This window comes from Lactuca serriola, chromosome 4 (assembly GCF_051521515.1).
Source record: "Lactuca serriola cultivar US96UC23 chromosome 4, Lser_US96UC23_V15, whole genome shotgun sequence".
In the NCBI taxonomy this organism is placed as follows: Eukaryota; Viridiplantae; Streptophyta; class Magnoliopsida; order Asterales; family Asteraceae; genus Lactuca; species Lactuca serriola.
The window spans coordinates 20,078,457-20,098,018 of NC_136411.1; the positions used below are offsets into that span (position 1 = coordinate 20,078,457).

The following is a 19,562-nucleotide window of genomic DNA, read 5'->3' on the forward strand; positions in this document are numbered from 1 at the left end:
ATATAATCACTTCGATTGGTTTTGGAACAACTCATATGGTTTATTGTTTTTAAAATGAAAAAATTTCCATGAACTTTTGGGACGTTACAGTAGTGGTGGGATAAGTGAGTTTTTTTAAAATAAATTAGGATGGTGGTGGTGGTGTCCAAAAAAAGAATTAATTCAAACAATATAGTGAGGTTCGTGCGACAAATAACTTTAGAGTATGTGTAATGAGGGATACATATAATGGTCGAACAAGATTCGGACTAGTATGACATATTGCAAGAGATCTTAGAGATTGAGTATTATGGTAGCGGACCTTCGACTATTGTAATGTTTAATTGTATTTGGTTTATAAAAAAGACGGTGTAATAGTTGAGAAAAATAAGTTGATTAATGTCAAAACAAACTCTCGACTTCAAACTGATGACCCTTTTTGTTTGGCATCACAAGTAGAACAAGTGTTTATACACCATTCCCTTTAGTGAAAAGGGAGACAAAAGATAACTGGACGGTTATCAAGACAAAACCAAGATGGGTATTTGAAGTCACTAAAGCTAAAATGACAACAGATGAAATCTTTCAGGTTGAAGAGCATTTTGAGTCATCCTTTACTGTAACTCATGTGGAACGACTGTGCCTAGCCTCAACTACAAATACATATGACTAAATATCTGATGAAGGGAATGAGGGGCCTAAAGAGGAAGCTGGAGAAGATTATGATTTTGAAGACAGAGATGATGAAAATGAGTTGTTCTATGTAGATTATTAATTTATTTTTGTTAATTTTTTTTAATTTCATTTTTATTGGATTAATTTTTTTTACAACACCACCACCATCCTAATTTATTTTAAAAAAAATCTCATTTATCCCACTGTTGTTGGACTGGGTGATGGTGGTGGTGTTGTCCAAAACATGTTATCTTCCAAATATTTAAAATAAATTAGGAGATGTGGGTGGGAGAGATTTTTTTGGGTTTTTTCATTTAAAGTAATAGAGAAAGCAGTTAAAAGAAATTAAACAGAATTAAAAAATAGTAATCCAATAAAATAATGTAACACCAAATTCCAAATAAGAATCACTTTTGAGTTCGTCAATTTAAGTCTTAATGGATGAAATCTTTGGCCATGACATGAGCATATGTGTTTCACGACGTGGCGGTGCCCAAGGAAAACAATGATCTCATTGGATGTCACATGTTGGTCACGACGTGATAGCCCCTGCATGTAAAACCCTAATTTTGGGGTTTGTGCCCTTATTTAAGGGAAATGAGGGCTAAGGTTTGCACACCCTCGGCCTCTATCACCTCCCTTTCACCCTCAACATAAACCCTAGCCTCCATTTTGTCATTTGAGAGTTTTTGGTGGTGTTTTGGTGCTTTGAAGAAGAAGAATAAGCTTTTGTTGCATAGATCTAGCAAGCTAACCTCCTCTTCTCATCCTTGCTAATATTTTGAACTTTTGTAAGTCCTCAAGATCCAAGCTTTATGTTTAGTGCCTTTAGATCTAGGTTTCTTGTCCCTTTTCTCTATGATTGTGAGAGTTTGAATGGTTAGGTTCCATAAAGTTGGCAACTTTATGGATCATTGGGGTCCCTTTGGTGATATATATTCCAAATCTAGAGTTATATGGTATATATGGTCTCATGTACACGTTTGAGTTCATTTCTTCCATGTTTTGACCTGGAATGGAAAGGACATGCATTGGACATGCATGTCCATAAAGCACCGACTTTTATGATGCATTGAGAGTAGGAAAGCCTTCTGGAAAGTATGGATAACTGGCCTTATTGATTAAGAACTTAATGCATTAAGAAGGACAGAGCAGTTCTCACGACGTGAATGATTGGCCTTCACGACATGAGAAAAGGGCAGTCTTCGCGACTATTTTGTCTCGAGGTCACCATGATGTGACAAAATCTTGGTCATGACGTGGCGGCCAAGTGTGGGACATTTGACTGTTGACTTTTTTAACACCCCAAAATTTTCAAACATTAAAATTCTAAGGTTTTAAAAACGTTCGAGTATTAACCCGCTTTTAACAAAAATTGGTCCCATTAAAACATTTACAATTTAAAATATTGGGTATTACCATTAAGCATCAATACCAACATATCAAGCAAATAAGAATTACATCAAAACAATAAACAAGGAGCATGTTAAGTTCCATTCCATTCTGTATCACTTGAGTTCTAAATTCCATCTATCATCCTCTATCCTTAAGTATAAATTGAGGTACATGGCATTAAAAAGATATACGTAAGACAAAAATGTCTCGTGAGTTACATGGGTTTGTGACCTAAAATATTTATGTAACGCCCTATTCCGAATCATTTCCAAATGTGAGGTGATGAACTGAAGACCGAGTATCATTAGGCTTAGGGCCTTTTAAGAAAAATTATTTAGACCCATTCGGGTGTGGGTAAGGTAATTGGGGTGATATGGGAAGTTCGGTTTGTGTTTTGGAGCTAAGGGGTATTTCGTTAAAGTGTTAGTTCGGAATTTATGGAATTTGGATTTTTGTTCGAGATGTTTTAAGACATGTATGAGCTGATAGATGTGTAGAGTTTCTCGTTACCTTTTTGTGGATATAAGGATCGTCGGAAACGGACTTAGAACGAAGAAGTTATGGCCTTCAGAAGTTTTAGTGGTTTTAGGGTGAAACCAGGAACGCAGGGCGTACTAGTGCTAAGGCCAATACACGGGGCGTAGAATGGCGTACGCTGAGCTTACTAAACAGTTTGATCACGGATGCTCTAAGGAGTACGTTGGGCATACCAGAAGTACAATGGTCGTACTCCAATCAGACCCAAACCTTATTTTAGGGTCTTGGACCCTATTTAAGCTCCTAAGCTCATCACCTAACCCTAATATCTTCAACCACCATCCCTCTAAACCCTAGAATCGAAACCCTAGGCCCCCTTTAAGTGGTTTTTGAGCTTTTGGTGGTATTTCAAGCTTTTTAGTGTTCACAGAAGAAGAATGAATTTCTTAGAGAAATGTGGGGTGGCTTGAAGCTTTTGGATCCAGGATTGTTGCATCATGATCTACACTTTGGAGGTATAAAGTTTATATCTTGATGATCTTATATGTTAGATCTAGTTCATGGAGTATTTTGTGCTTTTTGGAAACTTTTTTGATAAAGATGGGTTTTTTATCTACTCCATAAGCAATGGATGCAAGATCTTAGTTCCATTCAGTCCCAAGGTTCATAAAAATGCAAGATTTATGATGTATTGTGGTCCATGCAAGCACTAAGACATTTTTCAAGTCCTTATTGAGCTTTTGAATCCCTTTTTGCCATGCAAGCACATAAAGTTGCCAACTTTACGTGATAAGTAGTCTTATAGAATCATATCCGAGAGTTTGGTACTTTGTCTTAACCGATTAAGGGCTTATTGGAATGAAAAGGTGGTTGGAGGCGTACATTGGGCGTACTTAAGAGTATGCTCGGTGCAATGTTGATTTTGTGCATTATGTACTTGTACAATATGCTTCGGGGGCGAGTACGCGGTGCATACCACTCTGGTATGCAGGGAGTACTCCCAGTGTGTCGTTTTGGGATTTTTGAGGATTGGCCATTGTTGGGTTTTCTTGGTTGGGCCTTATTGGGACATTAGACTTCTATGTTGGGCTTCTAGTTTGTATCTTTTGGGCTCCTTTAGATTTAGGCCCACGGTTGGTTTTGGGGGCCCAATTAGGAAGATTGGGCCATATCGGGCTTTGGAGCATCATTTAAGAATTGGGCCTTAGAAGTAACTGAGTTGGGCCTTGGTTTTGGGCCAAGTGAGTAAAAGAGTAGAACGGTATTTTACCTGGTTTATGGTCTATGTAGCTTAGACTATTGGTTATGAGTCGAAAATCAAATATTAATTGGATGTTATGTGATATTGATAGCGTGGTGATTTTTCGGACCAACAGCCAGAGATTCATTCAATTGTTTATCAGTGGATTTAGATAAGTTTTCCTCACTATACTTTTGGGCCGAAGGCACCAAGGCCATCCCTTTGGATTGTTATCCTAGTTTATCGTATGATTGCTATGTTGTAGTGACCTGTTAGATTTGTATCCTGGTGGATAGGATGTTGCTATGTTGTAGTGATCTTTTAGATCTGTATATTGGTAGATAGGATGTTAGCATCTGGTAGTGATCTATAAATTTGCTTGTTTGTTTGATGCATGGTTATATGTCTATTAGTTACGTGCATGTCAACATGTTATGGTTGGTTGGGTTGAGGTGGTCCTGCTTTGTGTTGAAGGCCAAGACACCCAGGGCGGACCAGATAGACTGTAAGCCCTGCGAGGAGGTCCAGTTAGGCCGAAGGCCCGGAGGACGGTCCAGATAGGCATACGGCCTGGTGCGGCGGTCCATTCATGCTGAAGGTCATGTGAGCGGTCCAGATAGGTTGAAGGCATGTAAGGTGGTCCAGTCATACTGAAGGCTCTATATGCATGTTGTTTGTTATTGTTATATGTATTGTGTGTTGGTACTTTGGGGAAAGCTCACTAAGTGTTAGCTTACAGTTTTGGGTTATGGTTTAGGTACTTCAGAAGATCGCGGGAAGACGAAGGCATGACCATACACATCCTCATGTTTTGGACTTATGATTTTGTGAAAACTCTAACATGGAACATGTTTTGAAAACAATGTTGTAAACAAATTATGTTTTGGGGTTGGCTTTAAAAATTTAAATTTTTCATGAATTTTATGGATGTTACAATTTCAAGCATTTTTATGAAAAATCATTTCATCCATAACATAACAAAGTTTTAGACCATAAAACATTTTCAAGCATTTCCAAGGTAAACTTTTTTCATACACATCAAAAATATCATTTCATATCTTACCATTTCATGTCTTATCATTTCATTTATTTAATCTTTTACCATTTGCTTTTCCATTTGCATTTCCAAAACCAAGGTGGAAAGAACAAATCAATCCACCAAGACATCATGCTTTCAAAGGCCAATGTGAAAAGAACAAAATCAATCCACCAAGGTATCATTCCCTTAGATTTCTATCTAAGTCCAGTGCCAAGGTGAAAAGAACAAATCGATCCACCAATGTATCATGTTGATCATGTCATCTACTTCGAGAAGGGAAGGTACCACCACAGTAGATTCCTCTAGTGCCTCTTATGAGGTTTCGTGGCCCAAGCAGTTTTCATTATTTCTTTACTTTCTTTCCTTTTTATTACTTTCCATTTTCTTTCCATTATGTTCCATTTCTTGTTATTACTTTCCATTCTTTACACATTTCATACGTTAGTATTAAAATACTTATTTCCAAAATTAAAGCATCTACATTTCAAAACCTTTCAAATACATTATCAAAACATTCGTTGTTCCAAAACTTTCTTTGCTTTCAAAAACATTCTTTCATTCAAACCATTCTTTCGAAAAGCATTTAACACTTTATTTTCAAAACATTTCATATATCAAAGCATTTTCATTATAATAGAAATCATTTTGTCATGTACCCCAAAGTGGGAAAATGCCAACATGTACTCACCTCAATCACAGGAAGGTTGGCCAGTCCTCTTCTAGTTCCATTCCTTATAACAACACTCTCAATCATCTCCTATATAACATAGATGGACACAAGTCATTATTTGAGAATAGTACGATACTCCACGGGAGACATATGTTAGCCAAGTCCTCCTATAGGGATAAATTAAAAAATAGTTTATTAAATGCAATTAATAATCCAATAAAGTAATATTTATTAATATACAAATATTATATATTAAAATTAATATTTTTTATTATATAATAATACAATAAAAAAGTAATCCAATAAAAAGAAATTAATTAAAAGAATTCATATATAACTAGAAAGGTTACCCCCGCAACGCGGGGGCAGAAGATTTCAATGTTGTTTCCGAATCGATAAAATGACAGATATAGAAAGTGCAAGAATGAAAAGTCCGGACTTTGCCCCAGACCGTTCTTTTCATTTTCATGAAAAAATGTAAAAGTTTGGACTGCAAGGACCAGAAGTGTCAAAATGGCTAAAAAATTAAAAGGGTTGGAATTAGCAACTTTCTAGAAAATGGATCAAAGTTGTCAAACCGTTAAAGTTTTGTGGTTGCAAACATAATCTCTAAGGATAAAATTATTATTTAAAAAAGACAACACAAAACTGTTAAAGTTATTGTTTTTGAACCAAAAATAAGTAATATATCTAAAATTTGACCACTTTCACACCACAAAACATTTTTGAAAGTCACATTATTTTAAAAAGCACAAAAACCATTTTTGCAATTTTGTCTTTCTTTAGATACCATCATTTTCATTTTTCACCCATCATTGATCCCTTTGTATGTTTGGCTATTTTGCAAATAAACTCTTATCCAATTATTCATCTCTTACACATGTGCGTCATCCTCTCTAAACCTATCCTTGTATAAGAATCAACATTTATTTACAAACAACGGTGCTTCGAAAAATCTTAGAATTTTATTTTAAAATAGTTAGCTAAATTTGTTTTTCTTTCTTTAAACCTTAATAAATTTTCTTAACAATTAGGTGTTTATTATTGTTTTTCCAAAAGGCAAAAGCTCTTATGGACTTCTTTTATTTGAGAGTTTGCAAGCATTTTGTTTGTAACGAGGTTGTTAAGATCAGGATCTTATATATGATCATTTTCGGATTTGCAAGATCGTGATTTTAAGATCGAATCGGATTGTAAGATCCTACCAAAAGCATTTTAAAACATAAAAAATACATATTTATCCATCAGTTAACAATAAATACTTTAAAACATTAAAAATACATATATATATATATATATATATATATATATATATATATATATATATATATATATATATAAACAATTTTACGATCGATTATACGATCCTATCAGAAAAACGATACAAATAAGATCGGTATCAATTTATCTAAATGAGATCGTAGAATTGTGATTTTAATAACCATAGTTTGTGGAAAAACAAATTTTGTTTTTGAAAAATGGTAAGCCTAAAAAGGTATCCACTTTTCCCAGAAGAAATAGAAATTTTTTTTTCTGAATTCTGCTATAACCTCTTCCAATTAATATATATATATATATATATATATATATATATATATATATTATTTTCTCACCAAAATTCATAATTGTTGACGCAAAATGTTTTTCAACAGTCTTCTTTTTTTGTTGGTTATTCTCAAAGGCATATCTAGCAAGAGTAATGGTAGGTGGTAGATACTACTTCAATTTCCAATTTCATTTAGAATATATATAACAAAAAAAATTTGAAATTATCATGAAATAAATAGAGGACCTACCTTAAATTTTTATTTTTTTTTTAATAGTTTAAAAAACCATTTTAAAATAAGGAAAAAAAAATTGCTACGAACAATTTGTTATTTTATATTATAGGATTGATAAGAAAAAAAATTAATTAGTCTTAATCGACACTTTCAAAATATCAATCAATAAACAAATTGCTCTAATAAAATGAAGTCTACATGCCTGTTTTTAACGATATATGTGTTTTAAAATTTTATTTATCCAATAAGTATATTTTTAAACATATTTATGATATAGGTGTTTTTAAAAAACTTATTTACGCAATAAATATATTTTTAAACATATATGGTTTTACCATATATGGTTATTTATTAGTTTAATTTATTTTTTAAACTGTGTCATGCTTCTTTCTTTCTCTTTTCACACAACATGAACCAACAAAATAAAACAATATTCATAAGCATTCTAAAAATATATTGTTTTGTTAATATAATTATTTTTGGCTTTTTTTTAGTTTTTGCTTTTAATATTGTTTATTAATTGTTTTTTACAAACATTATTATAACTAACAAATGTTCTTACAAAAACCAAGAAACAACTTTCTAAATTTAAACCAACAAACAATAAAAGATTTTTCATCATCTTCTTCTAACACATCATTTGTAGCAACTTCATTATCAATCGTTATTGTATTGGTAGCAACTTCATTATCAATCGTTATTGTATTGCTTGCAACAACTTTAGAGATTGAGTGGAAATCCTCATTCTAAACAATGTCTAATATGACATTAGCATCTATCTACAATCAAATACATATAGTCAGGAAAAAAAAATCTAATATATAATCAGCACCTGTTACAATCAAATAGATAAATCAGAACATAAATGTAATTTTAAGAATTCTAGTTGTTACAATCAGCACATCTTGCATATTCGAGCAATTAGGAATCAGAAATCGAACTGAGTGAAGCAAATACAAATGAGAAATCGAAGCAAATACATATCAAAAATCAACAATCAAACAACATCAGCCTATAAACAAACAAACTGTGATTGAAGCAAATACATCTCTGAAATCGAACTCGCAAATGTAGAAAAAAAATTCCGAACTTACAAATGAACCTAAACTAAAGATTATAGCCAAAAAATCAAAGTCACAGTTCAAAATCGAACTCAAAAATTAACGTGTAATTGTAGCCCAAAAAACGTACCTGTGATGGATTGTAGTCGCCGCCAAAGACGCTGTTGGAGTCATCGGCGTCGTTGGATGGTAGTTGTCGAAGTCGTAGTCGTTGGAGTCGCCGGAGATGATGATTTTGCCAGAAATTTAGAGGTGTGCAACTCGTTTTTTTTACTTAGGAAAAGAACGGTTGGTAAGAAAATAATTAGGGCATAGTCGGTTTTTTTTTACTTTATTAAATTGCAAAATAACCTATGTTGTCAAAAACTCAACATGTCTCAACTCCTCCCGATTCTTTAACTTTTACAAATCCAGAAAAGATAAATAAATAAAAAATAAAAGTAAAAAATAAAAAACCTCAAGCGTGCCTTTTAGCCTCTGTTCACCGCTTTAGAATTGATGTCTTACACTGCAAAAGACTCACACTCTACTTTCGCCGTTTTATCAATGGACTAAAAATCAACTAGTTTTCATTAAACCGTATTGTTTTTTCAGTTATTTCTCGGTCTGCTTTTTAAAAAATTTAATCAGTGGTGTCTGATCGGTTTTAACAGGTTGAACTGGTTGGCCTAGTTTTTTTAAGGCACACAACCCGACCTAACCCCCTACAGGTGTTGCTGATTTTTTTATCGGTTTCATTTAATTTGAAAGTCACATGCTTTTTTTGTTTTAGATTCGTCACCGGTTATTCTAATATTTTTTTTTTCTTAGATAACATACAACACTGATTTTTTCTTAGATATATCGCATAGTGGTTTTTTAATGAGTTTTCCGTTGATGTATCAGTTTTTTTAAAACGGAAAACTATAAATGTTTTACGTATTTAAACAAACAACTTCTAAGTAATTTGCTCAAATGCATCCAAAACCTTATACCTTGTTAAATCCCTTATTTAAAATAATTAAATTATATTTCAATAATATAATAATCAAATTTATTAGAATAACTAATAAATAAAATTTATAAGAAGTTTGATATGTCTACCAAATTATCCAACCAGCAGACTGTATCCAGTATATGATTTCGAACTAAAAGTACACGAGAGTTTAAACTTTAAAGAGGATGTCCCTTACAAGTTACATGGTGGTGGACACCACATACACAAATGTCTTGTCCATTAACAGAAGTCCAACGAATTTCTTATACAATTACAAAATAAAATTTTAATTTAACCACGAAATAAACATTAACTATCAAATAAACTTTCGAATAACTATTAATAGATTTCACTTACAATTTCCATATCACAAAAGTACAATTGGAAACAACTTTTACACTTCAACGATTCCAATCACGTTTGCCAAAACTATTTCCTCCAAACAACCAAATTACACATAAGACACAACTTTAAACACTTTAGCCCCATAACACAAAAGAAAGATTTACTTAAATAATGCCCCCCATTAATAGCCGATATGTCACCATAAAACCAAAAAAAAAAAATCCCATTTTTCCATTTTGGAAAAAAGACAAAGACACTAATAAACATATGGTTAAGCAGAAGTAAGGAAGAAATGCAGGGTGACCGTTTTGCGCACCACTACTCATTGGACACGTGTAACTCAAGGGTGGGCTGCAAAGTAGGCTAGTAATCCCACCAACGGTGCATTTATATACGTTGTGGGCTCCGATTCTTGAAAAAAGGGTCTGGAGTCTGGGAACGCGTCAGTGGTATTAGGCCCACCGACGACTGCCCCAACCAGTACATTCGGGTTGGGGTCAGGACTGAAAAAGTAACGTGATCCAGCCTTGCAACCAATGCGGGCTGGATGGACCCTGACAGAGGGTACTGAGCTCCCCCTATGATGAATCCTTTGTGGGTAACGGGACCCATATCCCACCATGTAGGACATTTTAATTGGATTATCTCCAAGTATATAATTCACCTGTGAAAAAAAAAAGAATTAATTGTACAACTTATGAAAAACAGAATGGAGGTCCATAACATAAGGGAATGTTCGTGTTTAGAAATGATTGTGAATGGGCCCAATAACATTTTTTTTTATGTAACGTATGTATTTTTGGATAATTTCAATTTAGCAGAGAAATAAATGTATATATTTTTTTTAGTTTACCTGACGTCTGGCTAGACTTTTGAGAAGAGCAGGGGAAGCTGATTTATCGCCACATGGCACTACATGATTGGCGTGGCTGAGGTAGTTAGAGTAGGCCAACAGTAAAAAGGATAGTGAAGTTACATGTTGCATGTTACTCCCTCCAGCTTTAAATATCAATCCACCTAGATTATAACGAAAATATTAAAAAAAAAAGTACATATTATTTAAACAAGGCCAAAATTAAAAATATTTATTTATAGCGAACCTGGTGAATATTGAACTTGAAGATGAGTCGTTCCAGGTAATAAAGAACAAATAAAAGCATCGGCGTTATTCTGGAACGATTTGAAACCAGGCGATTTTCCCATTAACACCTCCTGTATTATCAATACAAAAAATTATATTTTATCTGTTTGTTATCTATATATAATTATTGAAGCGTAGAATCTAAATGAAGCAAAGCACATGGATAGACAGTCCAAAGATACGGGAAACGAAATGTGTGGCATAAAATGTCAAATTTTATCCGGTTCAAAGTGAGGTCACACCCTTCTAGTTCAATAGCCTTTATGCACATGGAATGCAGAGAAAGCCAATGACTTTTCTATCCTTATGTGGGCCCCTCGACATTAACCATAGAAACCTAAACATGAAGGAGGTACATGCCTTCTTCTCGCATTAGTCTATTCCACTTGAGAGTAAAGACACATTACAAAAGATATAGACATACTCCCCGCATTTTTTTACCAAACAGGACATGGTCTTTACTCTAAAGGACTTTGGACCAAAAGACCCATTTTCGTCATTTTCAACTTAACAAAAATAAAAAGATACTAGCATGCTAGTAATTTTGATAGATTGATTGATATATAGGAAACACATTCTGTTTTTGACCAATTCTTGTGTGAAAATAAATGGAAAGGGGACCCACATTGTGGTTTCTACTTTAGAAATAAACATGATTTTACACAATTGAAAGTTGAAACCATGTGACTTGCTGACACAATGTAAAAGGATAATAGGGGTATGGCGTATTTTAGATTGAGATGAGGAATATCAGGACATACACTATATGACAAAACTTTGATAAGAGCACACGTAATTATTGGATATAATTAAATATTTAAATACAAATATAATTTAAATAATTATTATCTGCTTAATGATTAAATTACCTTTGAAACAAGAACATTGATCCCCGCATGTTTGTTATCCCACCCAAATTCATTAATGGTGTCACCTGCCCGTAAAATAACCTCGTTTTTAATGATGTACTCTCTGTACTGACGTCGTCTTGATGCCTTGTGTAACCATGCTGCTGCCCAAAGCAATTCATCCTGCCCGACAAAATAATAAAATAAGTATTTACTTAATGGTTATTTAAAGTAAAAATGGGTTAAACTTTTATATAGTTACCTGATAGCCATTGTTGTCACAGTAAAATGGGCAAACGGCAGAGTGCAAGTCGTTGCTGTATGCTCCTCTGTAGGTGTCAGCAAAACGGAAGACCTAACGAATATAATAAACGGAAGCTAAATAAAGGTACTTTGGGAAACGTTAAAGTTAACAGAAACATGTCCACTCTTGGACTCATGAATTTATTAGTGTTGTTTACGTCTTATATAAAAGTAATAAATACACCCAATTGATCGAAATGGAAAAAAGAATAGTAATATATAGTAACTGGTGTTCATATATACAGCAAAGAATATGCGTCTACGGTTAACCACATTCAAAGCATTTCATAGCCCTAAAAATGCATGCACAAGTGACACAATAAAATATTTATAAAAGATTGGAATTTATAAATATGGAGTTGATGACTTTCTTTTACACAAAGCTTTAAAATGGACATTTTGATCTACTCGAAAATAACTAAAATGGAAACAAAGTTTACATAATCTCTCTCCTTTTTTCTAGAAATAAAAACAAAAATAGCAAATATACACGCATAAAAAGTAAATGAAGCTTTATTTTTCTGTTGTAACAAAATGACAAAAATAAAATTAAACGTACCTTAACAGCACGGTTGAGAAGGATGCGAGAGTAAGTCGGGTCACGTGACCGGAAAACGATGGATGCAGCGGCCAAAGCAGCGGCGGTTTCCCCAGCCACGTCAGATCCCGGGTGGTTCCGGTCGATTTTAGACACCGTTCGTAGCGTATCCATGTCCTCCGGCCTCTCCCAACAGTTATGGTCCGAGATTGCGTCTCCTACTTGAACATAAACGACACCGTCTGTCGCGGTTGCTTTTAGTAAGTAATCGGTTCCCCATTTCACTGCTCTAACTGCATTCCCTAGCTCCGGCCCCATTATCCTCCCGAAATCTATCACACTCCATGCCAGCATTGTTGTCGTAAACGCCATCGGAAACCCAAACTTTATGTTGTCACCGGCGTCGTAGTATCCTCCCGTCAAATCGACCTGTAAATTTCACAACACAAAGATATTAAACGAAAAATCAAACCTGATACTAATAACACAGCGATTACAGAAATTTCGAACTCACGGAATCGAAGTAAATGCTGGAGAATAGTAAATAAACGAAAACACATACCCCGGCGGAAGCTCCATCGTGCAATGCAGAATGACTCCGCCACCTGACGCGCTGATCCGGCGGAAGTTTCCCGGAACGTTGACCTTCAAAGAAAAGAATGCATTTCCGGAGAGCGTCGGAGTAGTCATGCGCAGTAGCAGAAGCAGAGAACATGAGACATAGAGTAAAAACGACGAAAACAACCGGTAAAGCAGCCGGAAAAGTTACCGCCTTTGGCGCCATTTCGAGTTTACGGGAGGGAGAAGCAAGGAATGGGAGAAAGGCGGGGGAAAAGTGGAAGCGTCGTCGTTTGGCTTTATAGAGAGATAAAGTAGGGCATTGGATTCTTGAGGATGGGCCAATAAGATTGGAACACGTGATAGGGTCCGAAAGGATGGGTGGGTTTGGATATCGATGAGTACAGGGTTTGTTTGACTTATTCGGCGGGTTGTTTGACTGGTCGGGTCGGGTTACAGTTTTACCCGGGTGTGATAGTGATTTATTGTAAGTAACCGTTGCTGCTTCCGTCCCCACACAATTGTGCCGTTTACTACCATCCACCATTTTCGTGGTGACTGGTAAATGCATGAAAATCTTTGAAATACATGATATGTTATATACTATATATTTTTTAAATAGATAAATATAAAAAAGATTGATGCATTTTTATGACCTTTTCAAGTTTATATAAGATTGTTAGCGCAAGAAGTTTATTACTATTTACCAATGTATATAATATATTATAGAAACTAATTTTATTCTATTAATTGATAAAAATATGATATATTATGTTAAATAATTTGAAAATATATTATGTTACATTATTTGGTAAGATTATAAAAGTATATGGACTTTTATAGTAATTAATTTTTTTCCTTAAATTATAATGTTTAATTAAAAAATGTAAAATTATGCATGTTATAAAATATCTTAATAGGATAATTGATAAAAGGTATATAAAGACTTTCCTTGTTGTATTATAGGTTAATTACTAAAATGATCTAATAAGGTAAGTGAATAACACCACACAATTGTGTTTTGTCTTTCAATTATAAAACAATCACTAGATTCATGCATCAAAATAATTTTGGTAATTTGCAAAGTAGAAAATCATTGCGTGAACAACTCAAAGAATGACAAAATTGGGTAATATTACAAAAAATAAAAAGTCATAATTAAGTTCTTTATATTAAATGATGAATATTTATACATTTTAAGTTAATTAATTATAAAGAAAATATGTCGCGGTAGTTGATAAAGTGTTATAAAAATATATTAACTTCTTGTTTTGTAAAACATAATATTTACTAAATACGTAACTTTTTATTCAGTAATATGTTAAATTATACATGGTATACATCATTTTAACGAAGGGTATGTAAAATACTTAACTTGTTATTCACTAATATGTTAAATTATACATTGCATACATCATTTTAACGAAAGGTATGTAATCTTTTCACATACAATAAATTAGTAATGCATCAATCGGGTCTTTGTTATAATAATAATAATAAATAGCATATTTGGTAAATTAATAAAAATCATAAAAATTTGTTAAAACAACTATAAAACAGACCAAGTAAAAGATAAGGCCAAGTGTATTTTGTATGGGGCACATGAGATAGGAGGTGGAGTAGTGATAGTCGTAAATGAAAGTGGGGGCATTTAAGACATTCATCGCCCAATTTGCCTTGCGCCCCTCTACCCCTCACGGTTTCACCGACTTTTTATGATTTCCTTCTTAAACTTTGTGCTCTTTCTTTACCTTTTCTTTAATTTTTGGCTTCTTCTCAATGACAAAATTATTACTTTTGTTTTCTTTTTTATTGGTTCCACCATGAACATAAGATAAATGCTTAATTTTATTGGACATCATCAATAATCAATTCATAGTTTCATACATACATTGTTTTGTATAAAATGTTTCTGGTTTAATGTAATTTCCGGATAAAGAACTATGACATTTGTCTATCTTTGATCTTTGAAACATCGTTTTGTATAAAATATTTTTGGTTTAATGTAATTTCTGGATAACAAACAATGACATTTCTCTGTGTCTATCATTGAAAGTTTTATCTTTATAAGGGAAATGATATTTCCACTTGATTAATCCATTTTAAATGTATGTTTTAATAACTTATACGATAGCTGCTAAGGTGTTGTACCCTATGTGGAAGAATCAATTTATTAAGTGAAAATATCACTTCCCCAATTTAAGTGTCACCTTTTAAACGTCCGATATAAATCAATAAACGATAACCACAACAAAACATAAATAGTATTGCATTTTTTTCTTTCAACTCATTGTAATTAGACCTGTCAATTGAGGGTTTTTTACCTTGATTCATTTCAAATACGTACAAATTTTACAGGTTTGGATTTTAATTTTCGATTTGTTTACCCGTTTACGATCCATACCTATTTACCCTTTTATTAAATGGGTTGAGTATGGGTTGTTGTGGATTCGCTCCACTTATAACCCGTCCCGTTTAATATATATATATATATATATATATATATATATATATATATATATATATATATATATATATATATATATATATATATTATAATTGTTAAATGTTCTTATAATTCAACCTCTAACTTGATTACTTCCAAAAAATTTATAAATTTTCATATTTATCTGTCTCTTACATAATTTTCATTTTCAACTATCATATATATAGCCTAGTAGGTGTTCGGCAAAAAGATGTGTAGGCGGAAGATAATAGTGAAATTTTGAAAAGCTTGAAAGTAAATCAAGTTAGGGGTCGAAGTTCAAGAACATTATAATGAATATATCAAAGAAAACGACGTATTATGGTGGGTTTGGTTACCTAAGCTTATATACCCTTAAAGGTATATTCATTTTCCCTATATATATATATATATATATATATATATATATATATAAAGAGAGAGAGAGAGAGAGAGAGAGAGAGATAAGTTCAAATGTTTTTGACAAATATTGTGTGCCTAAATGCTCCAATCAGAATTTAGGAAAAAAGAAATCATTAATTAAATAAAAAAGGGTAACTTAGTCATTTTACTTTTATAAACCAAAAATAAATGTTGTATATTTGGAAAATCATTAAATGAATATCACAGATCCTTTTTAAATCGTTGTTCATCTCACTAACCCTAATCCTTGCTCTTTTCTTTTTTCGATCGGCAGGCATATGAGAGACCTGATTTCTTCTTCCTCCCTCTTCATCAGATCGCAAGGAAGTGGAGCCATAATCCCTCTGAAGCCAGTAAATTTATTAAATTCTTGGAGCAAGCACAACCTGTAGTGTGGGTGAAAGTGTGTGTGTGTGTGTGTGTTTTAGATCAGAAGCAATCTTGGGAAAGCATGGAGAGTTGGTGTTGGATGGAATTTTCGATTGCTTCCATGAAATCACGGTGGCGCTTGCTTTAAGTAGGATGACGAACTCTGCTTACCGGGTCGATACCACGTCCCGTCTCGCTCAATGACATATCAATGATTTTGGATCTTCTTACCGAAAATTTGATCCTTTCAAGATCAACAACTGGAACTGGTAAGTTTCATTATTTACCCAAATAATACTGCCTTCTTTATTTTTTTGTTCTTTTGTTATGAATAAGCGGTCTTTAATTAGCAAACAAAACAGAGTACTGAAAATTAAAGAATGCATTCTTTCTAAGAAGTATCAACCAATTCCGTTTATTGTTGGCTTCAGATGGAGTGATAGAAGGTTTGAGCTCTCCTGTGCTTGAATTTGAAAAAGACATTGAGTAAACAATTATTTATTTAGTGTCTACCAACTGTTTGTTAAAAATACTAAGAGACAAGATTTTGTTTTTCATGTTTTTCACAGGTTTCAAGATTGGCCAAGGGATAAGCTGTCATTATTGAGAATTTAAAGAAAGTTTCATGCTGCATACCAACTGCTCGATAAAATGCTTAAATCAGGTTTCTAGATTTTCTATCCAATCTTTTTATATAAGTTCAACTATTTTTTTGGCAAATATAAATGGTTTCTTCATAAAGGTTTTTGTTGTAAGTAAGGTGTTTAACAAAACTCTTGAATCAACTTTATTTCAATTGTATTATAAATTGTTTTGCGGGACCATGGAAGTATCAAATCCGTTAATTTTTTTTATTCATTTGATTGTTAATAAATTGAGAGGATAAAAATTTGTTAACTTTTTTTTATTCATGTCTTCCGATTATGGTTTTGGTTAGTTATTTATATGTTGATAATAAATTTTGCTAGAATTTTGTTGTTTAATTTTGATAAAATTTTAATATTTTATATGTTGATAATGTATTCTAACAGAATTTTACTGTTGCATTCTAACAGAATTTGTGATTGAAATGGCTTGAAGAATGACTTGAAGAACTGATGGGAAAAGTTTGAAGAATGAATTAAAGAATGATCACACTCAATGTTTAAGAATGTTGTTATTTTTTAAAAATTACACTTGTTATTCTTTCAGAATATTGTTATTATTCAAAGAATCACAATTAATTGTTTGATATATTATTAGTTCAGTAATCTATTTTGTGTATTCTTTTCAGAATGTATTTAGTAGTTTATGATTGGCATTATGTTATTCTGACAGAATATGTTAGAATGTAGTTATTTTTCAGAGTATGTTAGAATGTAGTTATTTTTCAATAATATTCCAATAGAATAAAATTCTGAAAGAGCATCATTCTAACTAAAAAATATTCTGACAGAATAAATCGGTTATTTTTACAAATTATGTTAGAATTAAAATTGAATTAATTAAAAAAAATCATATTATTAAAATTAGGAGAAATAATTATCCATAAATATCCGAAAATTTCCTTTTATAATTGTAGTTAATTGTCCAAACTACCCTTTTGCTAAAATTTGTGTGATTATATGCTACATGCTATCCCATTGTAATATCATACACTCTCAAATCATGTTCATTGATGAATTCCATCCGTTGGTCTAGATTTGTGCATTGTGGCACACAATAGTTAGTAAAAACAAAATAACCTAAGCCTATATATATATATATATATATATATATAGGGTTAGCTTATTTTGTTTTCACTATCTATTGTGTGCATGTATGACTGATTCTGGACCAATCATTTTAGTTATTTTAAGAAAGTAATTAATGCATATTAAATGTTGAAAATATAATGGGTATTAATTACATCTTCAGCATTTAATATGCATTAATTACTTTCTTAAAATAACTGAAATGATTGGTCCAGAATTAGTCATACATGCACATAATAGATAGTGAAAACATTTAAACCTAACTCTCTCTCTCTCTCTCTATATATATATATATATATATATATATATATATATATATATATATATATTGTAACACCATGGTTTCCAAGTATCTATACTTTTAACCTTGTTGTGTTAATTTTTGGTACTTTGGTCCAAACGCCAGGCGTTTGGCATAGAACGTTATGCGTTCAAACGTCAGACGTTTGCACGCAGAGACCAAACCCTAATTTTTAGGGTTTACACTCTATTTAAAGAACATTATGGCTTCAAAACCCTTCACCACTCCAGCTTCCATCCTTATTTCGAAAACCCTAAGTGTATATAAGAGTTTGAAGCCTTGGTTCATCTTTTTGGTATCATTTAGTGTTCTTGATAAGAGAAGGAAGATCTTTGAAAATTATGGCTATTCTCTAGCTTGTGGATCTAGACTTTTGACATCTTGGAACATCATTTTGAGGTATAAAGTTTAGATCTTGATGTCTTATTTGTTAGATCTTGATTTAGGGCTAGTTTATGTTCTTTTTGGTCCCAAAGACTTGATCTTTGTGAATTTGGAATGCTCCAGAGGTTTGGTTTGTCCTTTCAAGCATAATAGTGAATCTAGAATCATAAAAACGCAATCTTGGGGGTTCATAATCTTCCATGCAAGAGTTTTGGAGCCTTGTAGTTGATTTTAAGTTATGATCTTAGTGTTGGGCTCATTGTAGCCATGCATGGCCATAAAGTTTGCAACTTTATGGCTTTAGACGTTCCATTATGATTGGATCTGAAGTTTGGACATGAGATATTAAGCCATTAAGAAACAGTTTAGAAGTTAATAATCAGGGAACAAACGCCTAGGAACGCACATCGTTCGGACCCCAGGTGCCATAGGGTGGAACGCCAGGCGTTCTCAGCAGAAGCCTATTGGATCGATTTTGGGCCCTGGATCTGTTTGGCTATCAAACCAACAAATAATGGGATAAAATAATATTAATAAAGCTTAAATCACTGCTATTTCTTATACTAAAAATAGTATAGAGTAAGCAGAGTCGGTCCACAGGAATACAAGACTTCTTATCTTGCCATATTTTCACATAATATACAAATAATATTAAAATGGTGGATTATGTTTAAACTAGATTTAAACTTCATAAATAAACAAGATTGTTAAAAAAAATTAGTAAAAGAAATACATTTCCGATTCTGATTCTCATACATGTATTATGTTGAAAGATGCAAATGAATATGATTATGTTCTATCTAGGTTGGTAATTTAGATACTAATAAACTCTAATATCCAAGTTGACAAAAAAATATTTTAT

The 19,562-nt window shown here is 32.6% G+C and overlaps 1 protein-coding gene and 1 long non-coding RNA gene across 2 annotated transcripts; one reads left to right on the forward strand and one right to left on the reverse strand.

Annotated features, from left to right (window-relative positions):
- Nucleotides 1-9,602: 9,602 nt before the first annotated feature.
- Nucleotides 9,603-13,306, reverse strand: LOC145101150 (endoglucanase 8-like). Its single transcript, XM_079038324.1, has 7 exons — nt 13,031-13,306; nt 12,490-12,897; nt 11,890-11,982; nt 11,649-11,810; nt 10,739-10,850; nt 10,492-10,655; nt 9,603-10,302 (listed from the first exon to the last, which is right to left on the reverse strand). Exons 1-7 carry the CDS (start codon nt 13,250-13,252, stop codon nt 9,979-9,981), a joined length of 1,485 nt encoding a protein of 494 aa, XP_078894450.1. The 5' UTR covers nt 13,253-13,306; the 3' UTR covers nt 9,603-9,978.
- Nucleotides 13,307-16,185: 2,879 nt separating this feature from the next.
- LOC145099984 (uncharacterized) lies at nt 16,186-17,559 on the forward strand. The gene is made up of 3 exons (XR_013704743.1): nt 16,186-16,728; nt 16,852-16,946; nt 17,338-17,559. It is a non-coding gene; the product is annotated as an uncharacterized LOC145099984 (long non-coding RNA).
- The last annotated feature ends 2,003 nt before the right edge of the window (nt 17,560-19,562 follow it).

Bases quoted from the DNA above. Each gene is read 5' to 3' on its own strand.
- LOC145101150 (XM_079038324.1), bottom strand. From the start codon at position 13,252: ATGGCGCCAAAGGCGGTAACTTTTCCGGCTGCTTTACCGGTTGTTTTC. The intron at 12,898-13,030 runs GTATGTGTTTTC...TGAAATTTACAG, and splicing joins ACGATGGAGCTTCCGCCGGG to GTCGATTTGACGGGAGGATA. The intron at 10,303-10,491 runs GTAAACTAAAAA...TTTTTTTCACAG, and splicing joins AAAGTCTAGCCAGACGTCAG to GTGAATTATATACTTGGAGA.